The sequence below is a fragment of the Gasterosteus aculeatus genome, chromosome 3, assembly GCF_964276395.1.
Source record: "Gasterosteus aculeatus chromosome 3, fGasAcu3.hap1.1, whole genome shotgun sequence".
Taxonomy (NCBI): Eukaryota; Metazoa; Chordata; class Actinopteri; order Perciformes; family Gasterosteidae; genus Gasterosteus; species Gasterosteus aculeatus.
Window position 1 is genome coordinate 7,073,531 of NC_135690.1, and position 21,506 is coordinate 7,095,036.

Genomic DNA, 21,506 nt, shown 5'->3' on the forward strand with positions numbered 1-21,506 from the left:
GCACCTTCGGGAAGTGTAAACCGATCCACCTGCAGGCCGCGTTTAGAGGTCGGCAGTGTGACCAGTGAAACCCAACCTGCTGCAAACAACCGTCCTGGTGCCAACGAAACAAAACCCAATCCAGCAGTGACACACAGAATCAGCCTGGAGGTGTGAGGTGTGAGTCCCTGCAGCCTCTGTTACTGTAGTGCTCAGGTCCATGGGCTGCCCCGATCACTGGGGTGTCAGTGACGTCACCGCTGTTTTTTTAATTTTGTCTCAGTATCTGGTGTTCAGTAATTAGAAAATGAAAGTGATGTGATGTCAGTGAAGTTACTGAATCGTACTACATACTTAAAGGTGCTACATTTTAAATTCAACATGGCAACTGGTGACCTTGCAGACAAAACATCCCATTAGACGACTTTGAGCTTTGAGCTTATCACTTGCTCTTCATGGAGTCCTAGAGCTGGAACTTTACAGTGCAAACAGCCCCACAAAAGCTACTAAATATACCTGGAGGTAAGATTGTTTAGTCAATAGCTTTCTTTAAGATCAAGAATTGCATTAAAAAGTCCAAAATAACTTTTTACACAAGTGAAACTTAAATGCAAAGAAAATTGAGCTTCTCTGAATCAATGATAACTGAGCAAACTGTGCAGCGGTTGAAAGATTAATGGACATTTTGTTAAAAAAGGTCAAAAATGAACTCTGAAACTCAAAAATAACACCAACCTTTTTACTTATGGTTTATAATTACAAAAATACAACTCCTAAATAAATCTCTGGAACACTCATTTAGTGTTCAACATATTTACAAGGTATGACAGCATCCACCCCACTCCTCTCTTCATGTGAACTTGAACTATCTTAGATGACTTGAACGAATGCTTCTTCTGACCCTTCCAGTCCACAACAACATGACAAGAGCCGCTAGCGTATCTTTCTCTCCAGAGCGGTGGGTGGTCGGCTCAACGTCTTCTCAGGAAGCACCAGCCTCAGCTTCCTCCTTGGGGAGGATCCACCTTCCTCTGACAGGTACTCCTGCTGCAGCAGTGCAGCTGCTGCGTCCCCGGTGGAGGACACGCTCTGTGTGGACACGCTGGGTGCAGAGACACCTGATTCAGACACATCTGCTCCCTGCATACTGCCTCCTGACAACTGTGCAGCAGGTCCTTCAGGAAGGGCGGCAGCTGACAGGACTGTGGGACCAGCATGCACTCCCTCAGTCTCTGTCTGACTGTTGTTGTTTGACAGATTCTCCACTGTAGTCACTGGTCCAGGAGCCTGAGGGGTCACTGCGGACAAACCATCCCCACTTAAAGAGGCCTGAGTTGGGAGATTGTGACGTACTCCTACCCCAGTGGAAAAGCCTGATGCCGGGACTGGATCAGGCTTCCAACTTGCTACAAGAGGAGAGCTGTCCGGAGGGGGCTTGCTCTGCGAGAGGGACTGCACATGTGCAGGGTCAACAGACGGGTTTAAACTCAAGGGCAGTCCTGCAGCATGGGAGGTAGGAAGAGGTGAGTTTTGGATTTCACTTGCTTGCAAAGTCATGTCACATGGAGCCATGTTTGGCCCACTGATTGCTATAGGACCAACGGATTTAGCTGGACCAGTGGGGAACAGCGATCCCGGGACAAGGAAATTCCCTCCTTGAAGGAAGAGACTGCTGCCAGTTGGTTGAGAGCTTGTCGAGCCAAGGAGGGAGAGGTTGTGAGAGATGGATAAGGGATGCTGCGAGGAAAGCTGGGCACTCCCCAAGACCATTCCAGCTCCCTGAAACTGAATACTCCCGTCCTGCAACATCTGTCCTTGTCCAAAGGCTGATGGGTCAGCAGCGTTAGCTGTATCGTCACGATGGGAGTCCTCTATACTATCTATACTCTGCCCCCCGTTTTCCTGCTCAAAGGACGCTTTACTTTCCTGGCCTCCTTCTGTGTCTTCAGCTTTGTTCTCTTCCTCATGATCCTCATTCGGTCCTTTGTTCAAGGTTTTCTCCTTGGTTTTCTTACCAGACTTTCCTATTGCTTCCCTCTCTCCTCTGTCTTCTGCATCCTGCCTTTTGTCTTTACTCTTCTTTGAGCTGACTTCCTCTGAGTGTCCCAGCTTGGTTGTCTTTTTAGGATGGACTTGGATCTTTCCTAGTGGGTTCAAGTTCAGTTTAACCTTCGGTGGCCGGCTTGACTGGACTTCAGCTTTATGCCTCTTTCCTCTCTCCTTTTCTCGGGAGCTCCTCACTTCCCCCTCCCTCTTGTACTTGCGTCTCGGGCTGCTTGAACTCTCCAGGTCAAACGTTACATTTCTATTTTCTCTCCTCAATCCTGTGTTCTTTGTGTCATACTTGTTGTGGTTAACATTCCTAACCCTGCCAATCTGTCCGTACTGAGGATGGACGCCTTCAAAATGAATCCTTCCTTGTCCTCTGTTCTGCTCTGGAGGTCTGTTCATCCTGTGGCAGCTCTCACAGGGTAACATCTCATGTTCTCTGCTCCTACCTTCCATGTGGGTCCTGTGGCTCTCCTCAATTTCTATGTTTGTCTTATGAGCCAGGGCCTCTGCTCTCTGGGCAATGGTTTCTTTACGTGGACGTGAGGAAGAGTTGACGTTACATCGTGGAAGAACCTCGTCCTGAAGGTCCCTGCCTATTATTCCCTGCTCAAGCCTCCTCTTTTCTTCCATCAGTATCCTCCTCATTCCCCTTGTCTCGCTTTCCTCGTCCGTCTCCATCTTTCCGCGTGTCCTGTCGTTGCATCTCATCGGTTTTGGGCCCATCCCTCTCTGTCCTTGGGTGCTGCAGTCTGGACACCTAAAATGCCCGTCGCCGTGGCCAGTTCTGGACTCAAACTGGCCACTGTGGCCCTCTGTCCATGCATCTATCATCAAGGCCTCCCTGTCCCAAGGCTGGATTCTATGTGCCTGCCACAAGAGGTCCATCCTCTTTGCCCCAACATCTCTGTGATCGGCACGGTGATTCTCCACGGTGCTGTTTCTCTCTTCTTCTTGCTGTCTTTTACTTTCTTTCAGTTTCTTACTCCAAAACACTTGATAGACGATGAGGACTGCCAGCAGGGTCAAGCACACACCACCTGAAGAACGGCAGGACGGGTACAATTTTTATATTCATCTAAACAAATATACATGAAGGTGCCGTGTAGCGGGTTTGACATTCAAATAGATATCCAGTCTAATCGATCTAGAGAATTACTCTCTTAGAGCACAGCAAAGCCACAGAGATATTGCCTCAGTCCTATTTATTGTATCCCAGCGTCTAACGCCACATAGCCGCTCCTAACAAGACTATAGGTCCAGACAAGCATGTTTCATAGTTTGGAGTACATAGTAAGACACAAGCTCATTAAGTGACCAAGTTAGAGTGATTGCTAATTGGTGGCTAGCAAGTTAGCTATGTCAACGGGCTGCTTTTTTGTAAACTAACTGTTACCAGTTAGCATCCTTGCTAGATATCCAACCAGCTTGGTTACAAATGAAATATAATATAATGCAGTTATTGGAAACAATATGTTTGTTGGCCTTAAATAAGCCAATATTAAAGTCACAAGTTGTAACAGCAACTGCAAACTACTGTTTTATACTGGGAGCCCCTGAGCAGTACCTTTGAGCAGTACCTTTGAGCAGTACCTCTGAGCAGTACCTTTGAGCAGTACCTTTGTGCAGTACCTCTGAGCAGTACCTCTGTGCAGTACCTTTGTGCAGTACCTCTGAGCAGTACCTTTGAGCAGTACCTCTGTGCAGTACCTTTGAGCAGTACCTTTGTGCAGTACCTCTGTGCAGTACCTTTGTGGAGTACCTCTGAGCAGTACCTCTGTGCAGTACCTCTGAGCAGTACCTCTGTGCAGTACCTCTGAGCAGTACCTCTGTGCAGTACCTCTGAGCAGCTAAAGATAATGCATTGAAAATGTTTTTTATTCTTTTTCAATGAAATCCAAATGTAAAATCTGTGTTTGCATTGTTTTCCAGGATTTCTGCTGACGGGTATCCAGTTAAATTATGGTTTTCTTTGCTGTGCTACAGCTAAACTTAACAAATCAAATGATTCCTGTAACTGTTTTGTGTATCATCCGTACCGATGAAGCAGATGACTGCAGTGATGGCCAGATCTTGGGCGTAGCGTTGAGGGGTCACGCTGCCTTGTGCGTCTATCCGCACTGTGATGTTCTGATTGGACGGGACACAGTTGGCCAGCTGGTTGGTCAGCTCCAGCACCGTGGTTACCGCCGAGTTGTCGGCGCTCACACACACCATCCTATGGCCATTATAAAGGGTCTGAGTACAGCGGGGAGCAGAGGTGTAAGGTTTGAGTAAAGTAGGCATGTCATCATCATTTAAATGAGAGAAATAAGCTGAATCAGTAAGCTGCTAAACTGATCAGTGTTGAGAGGAATCTCTTTTAATTGCTTATATTTCATTTCACCTGTATCATCAAAATTACACATTGTGTTTTATTCTACCTCAGAACTCCTGGAGTCATAGTTTGCAGTCCCCAAATAAAAGATGATTCTGCTCTGTTTTAAGGTTGAAGACGTCATGCACCTTGTCGGGCTGTTGTATGAAGGTGGTCAGGAAGGCAGCCAGGTCCAGCAGCTGACAGGAGCAGTTCCACGAGTTGAGCTCCAGGTTGAGGTTTGTCAGCCAACTGAGAAAGGAAAAAGCCTCAGCAGGGGCGCAAGTGCCACAGAACCAGACGGTTTCTGGACAGATCCAGAGTCTGCAGTCTCACCAACCCAACAAAACTAGGATCACAAAACCGGATATTTACTGGGTCATAAATACATCGAATATTCATAAATACATCTAATGCTATAATACGTAAATTATTGGAAAATGTGCTCTTGCAATAAAGTTTAAAAAAGCAAAGTGTGAAAAATACTAACTAACTAACTAAATACTAACCTGTTTCTATGCAGATGATCTATCAGATTTTCTGACAGATCCAGACTCTCCAGACCTCTGAGATCATTCAGGGGAAAGAAACCAGAGTCCAAACTGGTGAGCAGGTTCCCCTCTAGCTTCAGACTCCTCGGGGCCTTGCTACCTTTGAGCCAGCCACCATGGATCTGAACATCAACATCATGTTGAGACATGAAATACCTAGTTGTATTTGTAGGTCCATGTAGTCCTCTCTCATTTCAAGAAGCTGAACTTGTCATTCCAACTGTGACAATAGACTTTCTCCCCATCCACTGGATCACCCAGTTTATTCAAATAAAAAAATACGTCCTCCAGCTTTATGTGTCCCCTGAGGCGGTTCCCACCATGCCGATGAGGTTGTGTCCCAGGGCGAGCACCTCTAGTCGGGTTAGATTGGTCAGAACTCCTTCCTGTAGGGCCTGGCTGGCCAGAAGGTTGTGGTCCAGCAGTAAGTTGTGGAGGAATGGCAGAAATTTTGAAGGACTGTTTCCCCAGTGCTGATATCAGGTTGTGACTCAGACCTGGAAGATTGACGGACATATCTCTAGTTCAACATTTTAAAGCTACTGTGTATTGTGTTTCCCTTCCTTGTCGTTCATATACTCTTTGCTTCCTAAACAGTATAATGGCTAAATGATACACATTTGTGCAGGTACATATAAATATACAAACTCGGGTAGGTACTTACTGCCCTATGACCTTAACGTTGCTGAGGTCAGAGAGTGAAGCAGGCTGCACTGCGGATATGGAGCCTTCTGTCAGCAGCAGTGTCTGGGTTGTGTCTGGAGCATCTGGTCACACACACAGTGAACCCATACAGTACATTCCTGTGAGCACATGACGTCTTTAAATGTAATAAAATGACTTTTACCTTTCTCTGTTTATGTGTGTGTTTGTTTTACCAATAATGCAAGGCAGTCTGTGACAGATGACGGCATCTTCAGAGCAAACCACACAGGAAGCAGGGCATGACGGGACAAGGGACACAGGCTCTGATGTCTGACAGTAGCGACAGCAGGAAAGGGCCTGCAGATGAATTCACATTATCCCCAAATACGGTAAACTATATGGTAAACGCCCTAATATGTGACGCCGATTGACTTGGTTTATTTGGGGAAAATGAGCCTAATAGCTTGCTAGCCCTGTCGCTAAACACACTGTACCATTTGATTCAATCTTTGCAATCTTTACATTGTTATTGACTTGGATTGCAGCCATAAAGCCAACTTTCTTTCCCGCTGAGCCAAAGCTGAATGGACTCGATACAGCCCCTAGTTTGGCCTGTTTTCATGAAAAGTTAACCTTTCAATGCATAGAAGCTGATGGAATGGTGGTCCCACATACCAGGAAATCCTTACCCTCAATAATAGCTGCTGGGATGCAATTAACTTGATGCATAAAGTATTAACGCTCCTTAGCTGTTCTGTTAAACAGCTGCAGAATGTTAAATAAAGTGAAGCTTAAAGAACTTAACACTCCTCTACAGCCCGTCAGGCTGGAAACGGCAACATCATTTGTCTTCACTAAAAACTCTTCTTCTCTCACTGTTGCAAGCAAGGGGTTACACAATGGTATTTCCCATTTATCCTACTGCACTGTCTCATCATTTTGCGTAGAAAGAGACGATCTACTTTGAACAGCACTTACAGGTCATGTTGTGTCACAGTAGAGGTAACATGGTGATGATCTTCTGTGGGGCTTCAACCCGCTACATCTTGTCATGATCTGATCAGCCAATGAAAGCATACCATTACATCTTTGGAAATACACATTAAGCACCCTTCTTAAGCTCCATAATTATGGGTAACTTCTACCTATATTACCTATTTTTCAACAGTGACAACTGCGGCCTGATAAAGTATATTTCAAAGTAAAGCTTACCTTCCCTGATTAAGTAATGGTTGGTAAGTCATATTGTTCAATTTTAACAATTATTAGGTATTAAATGCTTGCAATCTAGAGTGCAAATTGTTACCTCACATTTATTGAGTAGATTCTATAGGTTGTTTTTTATAGTGCGTGGTCATGTCCCACGTTCATTGATCAAAAGCAAAAACTTAATGTCCTCTAATTATGTCGTGTTGTAGTGTTTATAAAAAGCAATGAATCCCAGTAGTATAGTAAACAGTAGTATTTCTCTTCTAATGATCATACATTTAAATTGTCAGTGTGTTGTTAAATAAATGTCATGGGACATTACACAAAGATTGACAGGAACGGAGCGTGATGTCCGTCATTTGACACGTGTTCACTGTTGCTAGGCAAACAAACGTGGTGTCCCCCGAGGACGCAGACTGATGGATGGCGCCAGTCTTTGAAGCTGAAGGAGGCCTATCAGGTTTCACTCTTTTCCTCTTTTGAAAGAAATCCACAACAGCAGCTAATGTTTGCATTAAATCCACAAACTGAAGGTTGATGAACAGATTTGGACGTGAATGACCAGAGAACAGAGCATGACGGAGTGGAAATCAGTAGCTTGCACTCAGACCTAGTAAACCATTAAGCCTTTGAAGTAATAATCTGGAAAATTTAATTGAACCAAATGTGGCCATTTTGCATCTATTTGGTGGGTTTGTGTTTCTTTGCAGTTGTTTGCATCTCTTTGTTATTTATGCTGCTTTTTGGTGCCTGTCAGCGAGGAACCTGTGAATGTGTGCGGGAGTGTAACGTCCTCGACAACTCTGAATAGAAAAGCACAATCAGCCACAAACTTCTGCACTACCTGCCGAACCTCAACTCCAAAGGATAGAAAGTTAGCAAACAGTTTGAAAGTCAAGGTGGAATTGGCCTTTCTCTGTTGGGCGGGAGCACAACTTTAAATACCTGCTAATGTGTCTGATTGAAACGTAGGTTAGCCATTGCTTGCTAACACGTTTAGCTCATAGAAGGTTAGCATCTGCCTCCTAGTGGTCAGAAATGAGGGATGCAGCTTCACGCTAAACACTCGCACGTTATCAATCGCTCCTCCCAAGCGGTCGTTGACTGTGCTTCATTGTCATTGTGAATCCCGGTGCTCTTCTTGGCCAGACCCGTCCTGTGCGCCATACACGCGCGTGGTGTTGCCTGGCGTCCATGCTCCCCCGGGCACTGATGCCCTGACCAATGGGCTCTCTGCTGACCTCTGCTCAAGGTCAAGGCCTAACCTTAACCAACCGTCTCTACTAAGTACACGGGAAAAGACTCGCCAAGAAACAAAGTGGGCCGGTTCAGCTAGACGACACCTCAGATCAGTTCAACTGGAACATTCAAGGTATTGAGAAAAATGCAGATGCACAAGGACCATGTGATATGTGTCTTCATACTTCATACTTTAAACATTTATTTGAATTTATTCTTTAGACGTTTGTCCAATCAAAAACTACAACCTCATCCGAGCCGACTGATCCCCAGCAAACATGCGAGAAATATTTATTACACCTCCAATGTATCAAAGAGCACCACAACACTGTTTCTTGATTTGGTTGTTTTCTGAGCATCTACTATACATACACACACCTAAAGCAAAGAAATCCTGATCAGACTGCAGGATCGTTTGGAAACCCACCACGAGCTGCTCACCTGTTGTACAGAACCCAGAGGTCCTCTGCTGCAGGCGCCATGGAACTCTCCATCGTCATTTCTGAATCCATAAGAATCATCTGAGGGCTGTTGGGCGACTTAAACTGGGATCGCCATCGTCTCCCGGTTGCTACAGCGCTGTAGCAGATACAGTGTGTGTCTTAAGTTACCTGCCTCTCTCCGGAGCATGCTCAGTAGAGCCGCCTGTCACCTGAGAGGTGTCCTCTCATGTGAGCATTTCACTGTTCTCCTTTCATCGTCTTCCTTTCATCCCAAATGTCAATAGTGTTTATCACAAAGAGAGTTAAAAAAGGCTTTTTTTGGATGGATTTATTTTATTGATGTTAACCATCTTCTTCTGTCAGGACTCTTTCCCCATTATTCAAAGCTGCGCTACGATCACATGATCAGGACCGTCTTCCCAGCAGCACCAGCGCACTGGATGATGTCGTGGTGGGCCTGTGCGGCCTCGGCGAGCGGATACTGGGAGCCGACGACCGGACGCAGCCAACCAGCTTCCATCCCGGCGTAGAGCAGCGCTGCACACTCCTCGTTCTCCTCCTGAAAGAGGAGGAAGAGGAACACTCCTGTTAACGATCGCAGCGTGCTATCAGGGCGGCCTGCGCGATGCCTCTGCGTCGTACCGGCGTAGCAAAGAAAAGGGCCACTCCCATGATGCTGCTCTCCTTAGCCATGGTGTCTCTGGGGTTGATCTCCACCGAGCCTCTGCAGCCGACGATCTAGTACGGAGGAGAAAGAGGGACGGGGCCGTGTGAGGAAGCACGACAGGGACACATGTCAGGATCAAGTTGGAGGGGACGTCTCAGGGACTCGAGAGTCTAAACACGATGTCATCTCATTTGTGAATATTTGATGCCTCGTTCACTGCCAACTCATCACATAGTATTAACAAAACATGATGTCACCCGTTGCTTCAGCTGGATCTCACTTCCTTAGTGGAAAGTATTGTTGTGCTGATCTCAAGGACAGCTGAACCTTAAATAAAAAATACTCATTTTCATTCTCACCCGTGTTGCAATTTATCAATCTAGATTATTTTGGTGTCTCTGCAGCCAATCTAGACTTACAAATAGCACCATGGGGAAGTGTCCAAGGAGGAGGACTTTTCCTTTCTTAGGAATTTGGACTTTGTGATACTGACCATAACACGTCCTCCCAAAGCCAACATCTGGAGATCTGCACTGAGGTTGACGTTTGACAGCATCTCTACTATCACATCGATGCCTCCACCCTGTGTGGCTTCCTGGAGAGAACACACACACACACACATCTTTAACCACCACTAAAACATTATCTTTTCTCCATTATTGAGAAATTAAGTATAAAAAGGTGATTGAAAGGTTAAGCGCTTGGTGAGCTTTACGAGTGACTAGTTCCTTCCCTACTTGTGTTCCTGCGTGCGTGTGTGCGTGTGTGCGTGTGTGTGTGTGTGTACCATGATTCTGTCTGTGTAGCCCTCTTCTCTGTGATTGAAAGCCAGGTGAGCTCCGTTGCTGAGGGCCAGCTTCAGGCCCTCCGGCGTCCCCGCCGTCCCTAAAACCTTTAGACCCAGAGCACGGGACAGCTGGCACGCTGCCACGCCCACCTAAACAAACATGTAGACACCTAAACAATAAGCGTGTGGGGGGAAAAGCATATATATATATAAATTAAAAAAGAAATTAGTTAGAAGAAAGCAAAATCAGCACCCCGCCACTGGCTCCATGGATGAGGACGGTCTCTCCAGCTTTGGCGCGAGCTCTGCAACACACGTCAGTAAAAACACAGTCAAGTGGAAGTCGTTTATTTTCCTAACTGCCCTCTGACTTCCCACTTGACCCATAAAGACTTGCTGTTTACATTTTAAAAGTGGAAGCTGGTTACGACGCGAAACCCTGAACCACAGTGCACACTGTCGTTGCATATTTGCATAACGTCATTCACTGTAACGTAAAGTTAGGTAACTTGTGCTTCTGAATTCGTAGGTGACGGTGATCATCTTTTTAATTATCTTCATTCACTAATCTTTTTGTCCACGTGCTGGACTGAAGCCGTCCTCTCTCCAGTAACCACTCGGTGCAGCTTATAATCAAATCAATTCCCTGCACCAAAGCGCCCCAGATATGAAAGACTGCAGGCTGAGCCGAGGTCTCACTTGTGAACCAGAGCCCTGTAGGCGGTGAAGTAGGGGACGCCCATGGCTGCGCCCTGGCTGAAGTGTAAAGCGTCGGGCAGCTTGTGGACACACTGGTCGGCTGCCACCGCGTACTCCGCGTAGCCCCCGGACTCCGTGGCTGTGGTGAACACGCGGTCTCCTGCCTGGACCACACACACACACACACACGGAATACATTTGCTGTGGTTGTATTCTGTCAGAAAGCATTAACGCTGTGGATCCGGTTGACTCTGATTGGCCACCGCTAGTTCTGGTGGCGTTTGTGGTGTCTGACCTTTACTGTGGTCACTCCTTCTCCAACAGTTTCCACCACTCCGGCTATGTCTGTGCCCGGTGTGTACGGCAGGGGGGGCTTACGGGCGTACGTCCCTGCCCGGATGTACGTTTCCACAGGGTTCACTCCGCAGGCATGCACACGGATCAACACCTGCAGCGGAGAGAGACGCCGTGGCCAGAGCAGTAGATGGATAGATGTTCATCCAAAGAAGGATTTTGGAGACATGAGAAGTGAAACGCACATTTCCCCCAGTTTAATTGGATCTACATGACACACTCTCACGACTGGAAACGTGCGCCTACCAGACGGACACCAGAGACAAATGATTAGCAGGAAAGTCTAAACACAAGTTACACATTAATTTGATGTGTTCAAGGTTGATTTACTTTACAACATCAGTAAGGCTTATAAGGGACAAGCAGCCAAGTATGTGAGTATAGTGATTTCATAGGAGTAGCTAGATGATTATAGATAGTTTAAATGTAGAACAATGTATGTTTCCATCGTAATCAGTTACATTCAAGGACTTTGCACTAAAGTATGACAGTTATCTGTCAATAGAGTATTGTGTTTTTTGGGGGTCCTTTACTTCCCAGTTTGAAACATGTATTACAAAAGTGATCAAACATTTGACATTTGAATCCGTTATAAGTGAAATGCCATTTCTGATGTAACGTTGTGCTTCGCGATACTGCTCACACACAGCGAGGTTATTGCGGTTCACTGGTGACCGCGTGCTGTGGACCCGCTCGGCTTCCGTCGCGCGGTCTCACCTGTCTGTTTCCGGGCTGCGGGACTGCGACGTCCGCGCGGAGTCTGAGGACCGACGGAGCTCCGAACTCCGTCACCCTGACGGCTCTCATCAGCCTGCTGCCCGCCGACATGTCTGCCCAACTTCAGCGGGCTCCACCTCTCCTCCACACCGCGCTCCACCCTTCTGTGGGTTCAGCAGCGCCGCCACCTGGACAGGAGGGTACTGCAGTTCGATAGAGATGATAAGGATGATATCATTTCATATGTATCAACAATAGTTATGGGAAAAATGAGGATGAATCAATACAGTTTGGATTGTTAAGGTTATTCTTTTTTTATATTTGTATGATCCCAGAAAAACGTCTCCAAGTTCGATCGGATATTTAAGATTTGTAAACACGTCACCCAGCTGACTGTGGAGGACGGAAAATGACGAATGAAGAATGAAGTATGAATAAATAAATGCATAAATGAATGTATGAATAAATAAGGGGATCAAAAAATACATGCTTGAATAAATGTATGAATAAATAAATACAAAGACAAAAGAATAAATACAAAAATGTATGAATATAATTGGATACCTAAACAGGACATATTAATATAAATCTATTTCTACCAACATACTAACATTATACTAAACCTAACTAGGCGGTCATGTGGCGTTCACTTCTTTTTATTTTTTGCAAAAGCAAATGTTTACCTCCAGGGCCACATGACGTATTAAAACGAAGTTTTAATAGGATCAGACTCAAGCAACGCGTTAGTAAACATCAGGGATATCAAATCAGACGCAAGACCAGACATTATTATGGAAATAAAGAGAGTACGACATGATCAAATCCAAAAGGAAGTTTGAGAAATGAGAGAAACTAACCGAAGGAATAACGAGGAAGATAGTATATCTAGAATGAGGTGTGGACAGACTGGTCTTAGAAGCACTCAAAGAATACTGAAAAATTAGGTTTGCCTTCACACAACTGATGCAACTTAATTCACAGCATACAGTTGATAGGCACATATTTACATATAATATAGCGCTGTCGTTGCAGTCCACACTCCTTTTCAGAAGGTGGCGGTAATGCGCAACAGAAAAGTACTTGCCAATCGCCATGAAAAAAAACAAAAGAAGAAGAAGAAAGTGGCTATTACAACGTCATATCCGTTTGCGTTTCCGCGGCTCCTAAGCAACATTTAACGCGACACGAAAGCTAGCAAAATGCTGCTGCACGCGGAAGACTTATTCTCATCCAACCCGGTCAGTGAAGTCCGGTTCTCGGCGTTCGTCCTCATGTGTTGAATAACGGCGTCACTACACAAGAAGCTCTCCCTGACAGCGCTCGTCGTCCTCCAAACGGCTGACGTAACATCCGGTTGACTCTGACAGCTTCAGTCAAACGTCCCGCTTTGGTCCTCGGTCAACATGGCTGCGAAGAGCAGGTATGCGCTTCGGAGGGTGTTCAGTGGACTCCGAGCTCACAGCGTTTGCTCCCGGAGCCCAGCCGCACGCCCACGTCAGGGACGCCCGCTGTGGACACCCCAAATCAGACACGTGAGCGGCTCCCTCCCGCTGCTCCGGTCACGGTCTGCGGCCACAGGTAGGCAAAGAATGCTTCGTCCCCTTATTACGGCTCCCTCCAGTCTTTAATATATATGTAGCGACTGTTTAAAGGCTCCTGGTTGTAGTTACATCTGTATTAAAACTAGTGGATACTTTCCATTTGCCTTGTGTAGCCTGAAAAGCACAAGTGATAATTACATTCCTTGTTATTTGGGGCTTTGGAAGTCGAGTCCCGTCCTAGTTGAGTAAGATGACTTATCAAGTGTAGACCATCATACTAGCAAGTCCTAGAAGAATGTGTCTTCTGTGAGACATGTCTATTGACTCCAATTGAAATCTTTCTAGAAATATCCATTTTTAATACTATTTAAATTCACAGAAGCCCAAGAACTAATCAAACCGAAAGCATCGCATTCCGTTCCACCGAACGCCACACATGTGTTTACTATTTTGTAGCTCGGGGTGGTTTGGACGATGGCAACGAAGACGACGTCACGTGACCAATTCCAGGTATCGCCCCGTCACATTCTCCACCTTCATCCTCCTCCAGGTCCCAGCAGTCTGTCGTTCAGGAGTCACACGTGTGGAGAACTGAGATCGGACCACGTGGGAGAGGAGGTGTCTCTGTGTGGCTGGGTCCAGTACCTCAGGTAGTCTTCTGTTCACGTAGCCTTCAAACCCTAACCTTTTCTTCCAAGTCCTAACTTACCGCACAGACGATTTTCAAAATCAAATGTCATGGTTAAAGTGAAATGAGAACAATGTTGCCTAATTTTCCATTTGCAAAAACATTTGTCACAATTTAAAGCTGCATACTCAATTTGAGGCGCACTCGCCGATGTTCAGGTCACCATCACACACGCGTTGTTCGCTTCCTGTGAGCTCTCCATAGCTCGCTGCTCAATACTTTATGGAGTAAAGAGAAAATGTACAATTACACTGATATTACCACTTGACGGTGGCACAGTTAGGTGTTTTGCTCTTTTGATCTCTTAAAAAAATAGTATTTAACAATGTTTCTGGCTCCAACAGGCAGGACCTGTTTGTCATCCTGAGAGATTTCAGCGGATTGGTCCAAGTTCTGATTCCTCAGGAAGAAGTAAGGACGAAGACAACTGGAGTGCATTGATGCTCTGATTTGTTTGATGTCAAGAATATGTGCTTAAGCTTCTGTTTTGGTTTGAAGTCCGCGTGCCATTTGAAAGCAGCGCTGTGCGATCTCCCAGCCGAGTCTGTCGTCAAGGTTACGGGGACAGTCAGAAGACGTCCCACGGGCCAGGAGAACAAGGTGTGTGTGTGTGTGTCTGCTCAAAATGTTTTGCTTAAAACGGTAAAATGAAAACTAATAACTTCAGTAGAATAGAAATTGTTACATTTATCTCCATTTCATATATGCATTTATTTGCTAACGTAAAATATAAAACAAAATGTCTTTTCCGTCACAAAAAAGAAAAACGATCCCGTTTACAGCTTCAAATATACAGTAAGTGTTTAATGTAATTCATAGTGTGTGTGGAACAAGTATCCAGCAATCTCACCTTTAATCATACCAAGGATTACACTGAATTGCTGTTATGTGTAAGTTTGAATCTGGATCGTCAGGCTATTTGCAAAGAGGCGTTGTAGTCATTTCTTGTTCAGTGCTCCATCTTTTCCTTCTGCTGCTCCATCACCAACAGGCGATGCCGACAGGAGACATAGAGATCCTGGCTGATAGTGTGGAGGTTTTCAATGTGAGCCGGAAGCTGCCTTTTGAGATCAAAGACTTTGTCAAAGTAAGTTAATCTTTCACGCACTTCCAAGCAGGTAATGTAACTTTCATGCTGTTTGATCATAAAACAAGGTTTCTGCTGTTTGATTGCACAGAAATCGGAGTCATTGCGGATGCAGTATCGCTACCTGGACCTGAGGTCCTCTCAGATGCAGAAGAACCTCAGACTGAGGTCTCAGCTGGTGATGAAGATGAGAGAATACCTCTGTAATGTGCACGGTGAGCAAGAGGATCCTCTCCCTGCAGCTCAGTAGTGGGGGTCGTCCTTCCATCAGCGGTTCAGGGGTTGGATCCATGTTTCTTTAAATCTTTTTTCTTCTTTTTTTTTATTGAATTAGCAAAACCGGGCAGAAAGCAAATTTGACACTTTATATGACATCATTTATATTCCAGGGGTTTGTTCTATTCTTCCAGGTGAGCTTTGATTTCTCCCTGTATGTAAAACACGAGGGTTAGACTTTCGTAACGCTACTGTCATCTCCTTCTTTTGACTATGACATCAAAAGATGAAGGATGACAAAGATTCTCTTGGCAGAACCTTTTTGTCAGTAGCGCCGGTTCCTTGTTCAGAACGGCACAAGCTGATCTCAGTTGGATATTTAGCGACATGCAGATTCCATGTAACGTTAAACGAGTACCTTCGTGAGCGTGGGTTTGCCGTTTTTTCTAACTTTATTGAGAATCTGGCACAACGCAGCGACTTGCAAGAAACACAGTTTTCTGTATTTGCTCATAGAGTCTGAAACGGATCATTTGGCCGATGTTTTGATGTTTTAAGTTTTGTTTCCATTATTGTTAAATGATCAAAGATCACATTTAGAACAACGATCCCCAGAACGGCCTCTCTTCCTCCCGTCCCTGTGGGGGTTTCCGCAGTAGAACCCACGCAAACACTATAGATGAGGTGACGGAGTCCAGCCCTCATTGCTTGAGCATGTCTATTCATTTTCTGTAGGTTTTGTCGACGTGGAAACTCCTACCTTGTTTAAAAGAACACCCGGGGTAAGAGGGTCTTCTATCATGTATCATGATTACGTTCAAACCAACATTCAAAGGATTTAACAGTGGCTGTATGTGACAGAGATTTAGGAAAATTCTGTTTGTTTTCACTTACCGAGGGGTTGAATCTCTTGTTTCAGGGAGCCAAAGAGTTCGTGGTTCCGTCCAGAGAACCGGGCCGGTTTTACTCGCTGCCCCAGAGCCCCCAGCAGTTCAAGCAGCTTCTCATGGTGGCGGGGATCGACAGGTGGGTGCAGGCCCGAGCTGTGCTGGTCCGACTCACACGGGTGTGACGTGAGGGGGGCGCTAAGACGTGTTTGTCTCGTGGCAGGTACTTCCAGATGGCTCGGTGCTACCGAGATGAAGGCTCCAAGCCGGACCGGCAGCCAGAGTTCACCCAGGTAATGTAGAGGGGGGAAGCCTTTTTCAATAAATGCCACATTTCATTTGTGTCGATAGTGACGAGGAGTCACCAGTAGAACAATTACATTTGGAACATGTTGACTCCCGACTCGACCTTTTCAATGAAGGTAGTTTGACTCATTTATCCCACAGTGGGACTTTTTACTGAAGCAATAAGGTACGAGAGGCTGTGCTTTATCGTCCAATAATGTAACAGTTCGGGGTGTTGTTAGCAACCCTCAAACTGTTATTATATTATTATTACATTATTGAATGTAAAGTACAGCCTCAAGTACCTCATTGCTTTTATAATACGGTTACCAGCGAAACTAGAATCAGGAAGGAAATCGCTGCCTTTCAGCACAAATTAGTTGTGTGTCTGTGTGTGTCTCATTTCAGTAGTCTAGAGACAAATAGTCCCTGTACCTGCACGTAAACAGCATCGGGTCTCGCACCGTCTCATTCATTCACATCGATCATGACGTCCACCTTAATTGTCCGCTTGTGAAAGCTGGCATTGCCCGGAACCGATCAAACCGATAATTTGTGGGATTTCTGGGTTTTATTCGCCGATCGCCACCGAGCTGAAAGCTAAAACGTCAACTAACGGCCGCGCAAAATCTAACCTGCTACTTTGGGTGCGCAGTGATACGGAACGCTCGGGTCAATGTGACCAGCTACTGTACATTATCTTTCAATAACGTACCCCTCGTGACTCACTCTCAACCAATCAGAACGCTGGATTTCATCTACCCTAATCAATATCTAATCAATATTACAAACCGCTCAATCATCATTTCTATGCATTTTTGAGCTGGCAATAGATTTAGTAGCAAGATGTATGTTTAGAATATCCGAGGAATGTCAACAAGCCTTTATGAGGGCACGTAAAGTGACTTGAGCATCATTTGGGAGAGACGTCTGTTTCCTGCTGGCTCCGGTTGCCTTCATCTGCTGTTGACTCTGACTTGTGATGACCCCGGTTCTCTGACCAGCCTCTCGCTGTCTCTCCCAGGTAGACATAGAGATGTCTTTTGTGGACCAGGCTGGCATCCTGTCCCTGGTGGAGGGTCTCGTACAGTACTCCTGGCCCGCAGAGAAAGGTGCCGTTATGGCTCCTTTCCCGACTATGACGTATGAAGAGGCCATGAGGGACTACGGCGTGGACAAGCCCGACACCAGATTCAGCATGACGGTTAGAACCTTTTCACTGCCTGTTTCTTTGCTTCGTCACCTAGATGATCTGATATCAAAACGGATTTTCTATTAAGGTCATTTCACGACTGACGTGCTGTTCTTAGTGTTCTAGCAGCAGTGGTGGAGGTTTCTTCTGAGCACGAGTCTGTCGTCTTTCTGTCTCTTCGTCCAGCTCATCGACCTCTGTCAGGTTTTCTTGTCCACGGAAATTGACGTTCTCAGATCAGCTCTCAGCCAACCGGGAGGCTCCGTCCAGGCCATCTGTGTCCCCAGCGGAGCGGTAAGACCGAAACCTGTTCTTACTGCTAAAAGAGACCCATCAGCGCACGCTGGCCTGACAACCAAACAGAACTGTGTTTGAGCGGCTGACTCCAAGGATCCTCTCGCTCTCGTGTTTGACCACAGAAGCTGTTTGCTGGGAAGGATTTGGAAGAACTGAAGCAAACAGCCAAGACTCAGTTCGGCCAGGTCGGTTTCTTTGTCCACTTTCCTTCAACTTTTGTTGATCTTTGATGGGATTGCACCATTTCTTCTTGTTTTCTACTAATCTGCCCGTAGTGAATAAGGCATAGAAAGTCAAATCAGTTTCTAATAATAAATAGATGATTTGTGCAATGCTGTATGAGGTACTCCTGCAATAACTATATTGGATGGAGTTTTAAGAAACCGACTGGAGTAGCAGCACGCGAGCAAACTCTTTGCTAACTTCACGCCAACGCTCCCCAAACCAAAACAGAAGTCTCACAAAGGTTTATTTGAGTGTTCCTCGTGTGTGAATGCCTTTCTACCCCCCCCCCCCCCCCCCCCCCCCCCCAAGGGGCTCAGCGTGGTGCTGGTCAAGCCGGACGGGACGTTGAGGTCTCCTCTGAAGAAGCTGTTGTCCGTCTCGGACACAGACGAGCTGCTGCGGAGGACCGGAGCCAAAGCAGGAGACCTGCTGCTGATGGCAGCCGGGTCCCTCCACAGTGTGGTACGACACACGAGCCACGTCAAACGTTCTGCTCGTGGCTTGTGCATGTGTTGACATCCTATTCTCCCGTCTGTCCCCCTCAGCGCCCGTTGCTGGGTAACCTGCGTCTGCGCTGTGCGGAGCTGCTGGAGTCACGCGGCGTGTCGGTCCGCGATCCCTCGGCTTTCCACTTCCTGTGGGTTTTGGACTTCCCCCTCTTCTTGCCCAAAGAAGAGGCGCCGGATCAGCTGGAGTCAGCCCATCATCCATTTACTGCCCCGGTGGCCGAGGACACGCCGCTGCTCTACACGCAGCCTCAGAAGGTACGCACGTAGAGTCGCTCTTGCCTCAGCGTCGTTTCCACCTGTTCTCGTTTGATAATAATCACACGCGTCCCGTCCAGGTACGTGGTCAGCACTACGACCTGGTGTTGAACGGCTGTGAGATTGGAGGAGGATCCATCCGCATCCACAAGGCCTCGGAGCAGCTTTACGTTCTCAAGAGCGTCCTGAAGGTCCGTCATCGTTTGCCGTCACAGTTTGGGAATTGGGTTGAATCGTTTGTCAGACCTGCTGTTTACGAAGTGTGTCCACTGCAGGAGGACCCCGGTCTCCTGTCTCACCTGCTGGAGGCTCTGGACTCTGGAGCGCCGCCACATGGGGGCATTGCTCTGGGTGAGGACAACTCTGTACCCGACCGCAGCCGGCTTCGGCGATCACTGAACTAGTATCAGCAAGGTCCGAAGGCCGGCCGATGCCGTCACAGATCATTCAGCTTCCCATTCACGTGAATAAGAGAAAAGGAGCCAGTCGTATCTGTTCCCAGTTGCGCATTGACCTGGCTGTGTTGTCAAAATTCCACTCTTTTTCAGGGTGGGGGGGCGCCCCCCTTGATATAATGGTAGGGAAAACACTAACACCACAGTCTACACCTCTGCAGATACTAGCTGTGTTCTCATGAGGAATCAGCCCTCTAGTCTACCTGGACTAGATCCTCCAGGTGCAGAGCGGACTCTGAAATGGGGCGGTCTGTCCTACGGGGGGGGACTTCCTGCTTATGTCATCAGCTTTGACAGTAAAAAAGGGCCTTAAAAACCGAAAAACTTCTAGTACTTAATTTACCATATATACAAGGCGCTCCGGATTATAAGGCACTGTCGTTTTTTGAGAAAATTAAAGCCTTTTAAGTGCGCCTTGGAGTGCGGAAAATGCGGTATATTTACTTTAATACTGCAAGAGGGCGCCCCATTGTTGAACGACAGGCGGACAAGAGCAGCCGTTTTGAGCAAAAGCCTGGATACACTTCAACACTAAGTAAACTGTAAACAGTTAATATTTTGTTCAATTTTAAGAAAAGAAATTGCCTTGGCATTTTGTTTCAATCATTGTTTTGTGCTTTTTTTTTTAAATGTATTTTTTAAGTATCGGTTTAGGCACCGCTATCGTTATAAAAGTATGTGTTTAGCACTGGTAATGGAAAAAACCCAGACGATGCTCATCCCTACGTATGCGGTCAACGAACGTGTCCTTAAGGATGCAGCCCACGAGTTGAGACACACCCACTGATGCCTGTCCAGTGTAGAACGCATGGCCAGCTCCTCCTGCTGCATATTGTGTGTCGGGGCTGTAGAACTATGCATTTCATTAGATGAAAGGTTCATTATAAACGTGCTTTCATGATCAAGGACCAACGTGCCAGCTCTGTCTGCTGGGCTCACAGGTTACTGCACAACATCAGGGTTTCTATTGGTTAAGCTATTTCATCCAAGCCGTCCTCTTATCACTCTTGCTTATCGCTTCTCTAGGTTTGGACCGACTGGTCTCCATCCTGGTCGGCGCGCCCAGCATCCGCGACGTCATCGCCTTCCCCAAGTCATTCCGGGGTCACGACCTTATGAGCTGCGCCCCGGACTTTGTGTCTGAGGAGGAGCTCCAGTCTTACCACATCGCTGTCAAATGGCCGGTGGACAAGGAGGGAAATGAAGAGGGGAAATGAAGATGTCAAGAAGTGACATCAGAGGAAGGGGAGATGCCTGCTCAGGAGGAGGAGGAGGAAGAGGAGACGAGAGAACAAGGAGACAACCAGCTGTTAAGACCTGGGGAGGAGGAGGAGGAGACTGCATGTCAGTACTGAAACTTGTACAGTACTGAAGATGTGGAACTGTGAGACATTAAGTGGCTGAACAAAGATGATTGCAGGTCTCTTAAGGGCAGACTGATATGTTGGTTTATACAGACCAACGCTAACTATAACCCGTCTTTATCAACATAAAGTTTTCCATGAACTTCCTCGGTGTCTCAACGTGCGGCCGTGACTCTAAGAAGCTGTTTGTTTTGTATCAGTTTGTGTCAAAGATGTGGCTTCAGAAACGTTGAGAGAGACCTGGATTATTACAATCAGCCAGTGCCGCTTACTACTATAATAATAATACTTTTTCAGGGTAAAACACGTTTGCACAGCTCAGTGGACAAATAATATTGGGCTTTTCTAACGTATGTGTTCCACTGAGTGTCACATTGTTCTTCCGCTCCCTGTATCGCTCACACACACACACCAAAACACACCAACGCCATAAAGACGCTCCACAATGACAGTCCAGTACAAAACCAGACAAAGCAAAGTAAGATAAGAGAAAATAGACACTAATAAAAAGACACTCTTCCCAGAACAGTTTTTACGTCAGCCTCACACTGAAAACACTTCTATACATTACATTACATCTATACATTATTTGGTTAAACACACCAATCAGGTGTGTTTAAGCACCAGGAGATGCAGCGGGTGAGCTGAAGGAGAAGAGTGAGGGTGAAGGGGGATCCACAGAGATGGAGGAAGACATGAAGCTCAAAGAAGAAGAGAAACAAATGTAACTAATGAAATCCACACAACTCTTGTGGACCATTTTGTCAACCATGGATTGACACTGAGGGAGTCTGGACTGAGTTCATCCAA

General features: G+C 46.3%; 3 protein-coding genes across 5 annotated transcripts; 1 reads left to right on the plus strand and 2 right to left on the minus strand.

Annotated features, from left to right (window-relative positions):
- Window positions 1–737: 737 nt before the first annotated feature.
- lrrc53 (leucine rich repeat containing 53) lies at window positions 738–4,767 on the minus strand. Its single transcript, XM_078098910.1, has 4 exons — window positions 4,760–4,767; window positions 4,534–4,636; window positions 4,068–4,266; window positions 738–3,068 (listed from the first exon to the last, which is right to left on the minus strand). Exons 1-4 carry the CDS (start codon window positions 4,765–4,767, stop codon window positions 913–915), a joined length of 2,466 nt encoding a protein of 821 aa, XP_077955036.1. The 3' UTR covers window positions 738–912.
- A 4,017-nt stretch (window positions 4,768–8,784) lies between these two features.
- cryz (crystallin, zeta (quinone reductase)) lies at window positions 8,785–13,147 on the minus strand. Of its 2 annotated transcripts, none has more exons than XM_040171508.2 (9): window positions 12,931–13,147; window positions 11,696–11,898; window positions 10,920–11,072; window positions 10,625–10,788; window positions 10,179–10,230; window positions 9,926–10,075; window positions 9,632–9,733; window positions 9,114–9,209; window positions 8,785–9,030 (listed from the first exon to the last, which is right to left on the minus strand). In XM_040171508.2, exons 2-9 carry the CDS (start codon window positions 11,804–11,806, stop codon window positions 8,869–8,871), a joined length of 990 nt encoding a protein of 329 aa, XP_040027442.2. In that variant the 5' UTR covers window positions 11,807–11,898; window positions 12,931–13,147; the 3' UTR covers window positions 8,785–8,868. The 2 variants fall into 2 exon arrangements, with proteins under 2 accessions (XP_040027442.2, XP_077954983.1); XM_078098857.1 differs by having other exon boundaries at window positions 12,828–12,957.
- dars2 (aspartyl-tRNA synthetase 2, mitochondrial) lies at window positions 12,834–21,222 on the plus strand. Of its 2 annotated transcripts, none has more exons than XM_040171507.2 (17): window positions 12,834–13,273; window positions 13,693–13,886; window positions 14,269–14,335; window positions 14,423–14,524; window positions 14,916–15,011; window positions 15,103–15,226; window positions 15,963–16,009; window positions 16,147–16,253; window positions 16,338–16,407; window positions 17,424–17,603; window positions 17,778–17,885; window positions 18,011–18,073; window positions 18,423–18,575; window positions 18,659–18,877; window positions 18,958–19,068; window positions 19,153–19,228; window positions 20,359–21,222. In XM_040171507.2, the coding sequence occupies exons 2-17, from the start codon at window positions 13,711–13,713 to the stop codon at window positions 20,547–20,549; spliced, it is 1,890 nt and encodes a 629-aa protein (XP_040027441.1). In that variant the 5' UTR covers window positions 12,834–13,273; window positions 13,693–13,710; the 3' UTR covers window positions 20,550–21,222. The 2 variants fall into 2 exon arrangements, with proteins under 2 accessions (XP_040027441.1, XP_040027440.1); XM_040171506.2 differs by having other exon boundaries at window positions 13,787–13,886.
- The last annotated feature ends 284 nt before the right edge of the window (window positions 21,223–21,506 follow it).

Bases quoted from the DNA above. Each gene is read 5' to 3' on its own strand.
- lrrc53 (XM_078098910.1), bottom strand. The intron at 4,267-4,533 runs GTGCATGACGTC...CGCTGTACTCAG, and splicing joins TCATACAACAGCCCGACAAG to ACCCTTTATAATGGCCATAG. The intron at 3,069-4,067 runs GTACGGATGATA...GCCGTTCTTCAG, and splicing joins TGCAGTCATCTGCTTCATCG to GTGGTGTGTGCTTGACCCTG.
- cryz (XM_040171508.2), bottom strand. From the start codon at position 11,806: ATGTCGGCGGGCAGCAGGCTGATGAGAGCCGTCAGGGTGACGGAGTTC. The intron at 11,073-11,695 runs GTGAGACCGCGC...TCTCCGCTGCAG, and splicing joins CGCAGCCCGGAAACAGACAG to GTGTTGATCCGTGTGCATGC. The intron at 10,231-10,624 runs GTGAGACCTCGG...CGTGTGTTGCAG, and splicing joins TACAGGGCTCTGGTTCACAA to AGCTCGCGCCAAAGCTGGAG.
- dars2 (XM_040171506.2), top strand. From the start codon at position 13,099: ATGGCTGCGAAGAGCAGGTATGCGCTTCGGAGGGTGTTCAGTGGACTC. The intron at 14,336-14,422 runs GTAAGGACGAAG...TTTGGTTTGAAG, and splicing joins TTCTGATTCCTCAGGAAGAA to TCCGCGTGCCATTTGAAAGC. The intron at 18,074-18,422 runs GTCGGTTTCTTT...CCCCCCCCCAAG, and splicing joins CCAAGACTCAGTTCGGCCAG to GGGCTCAGCGTGGTGCTGGT.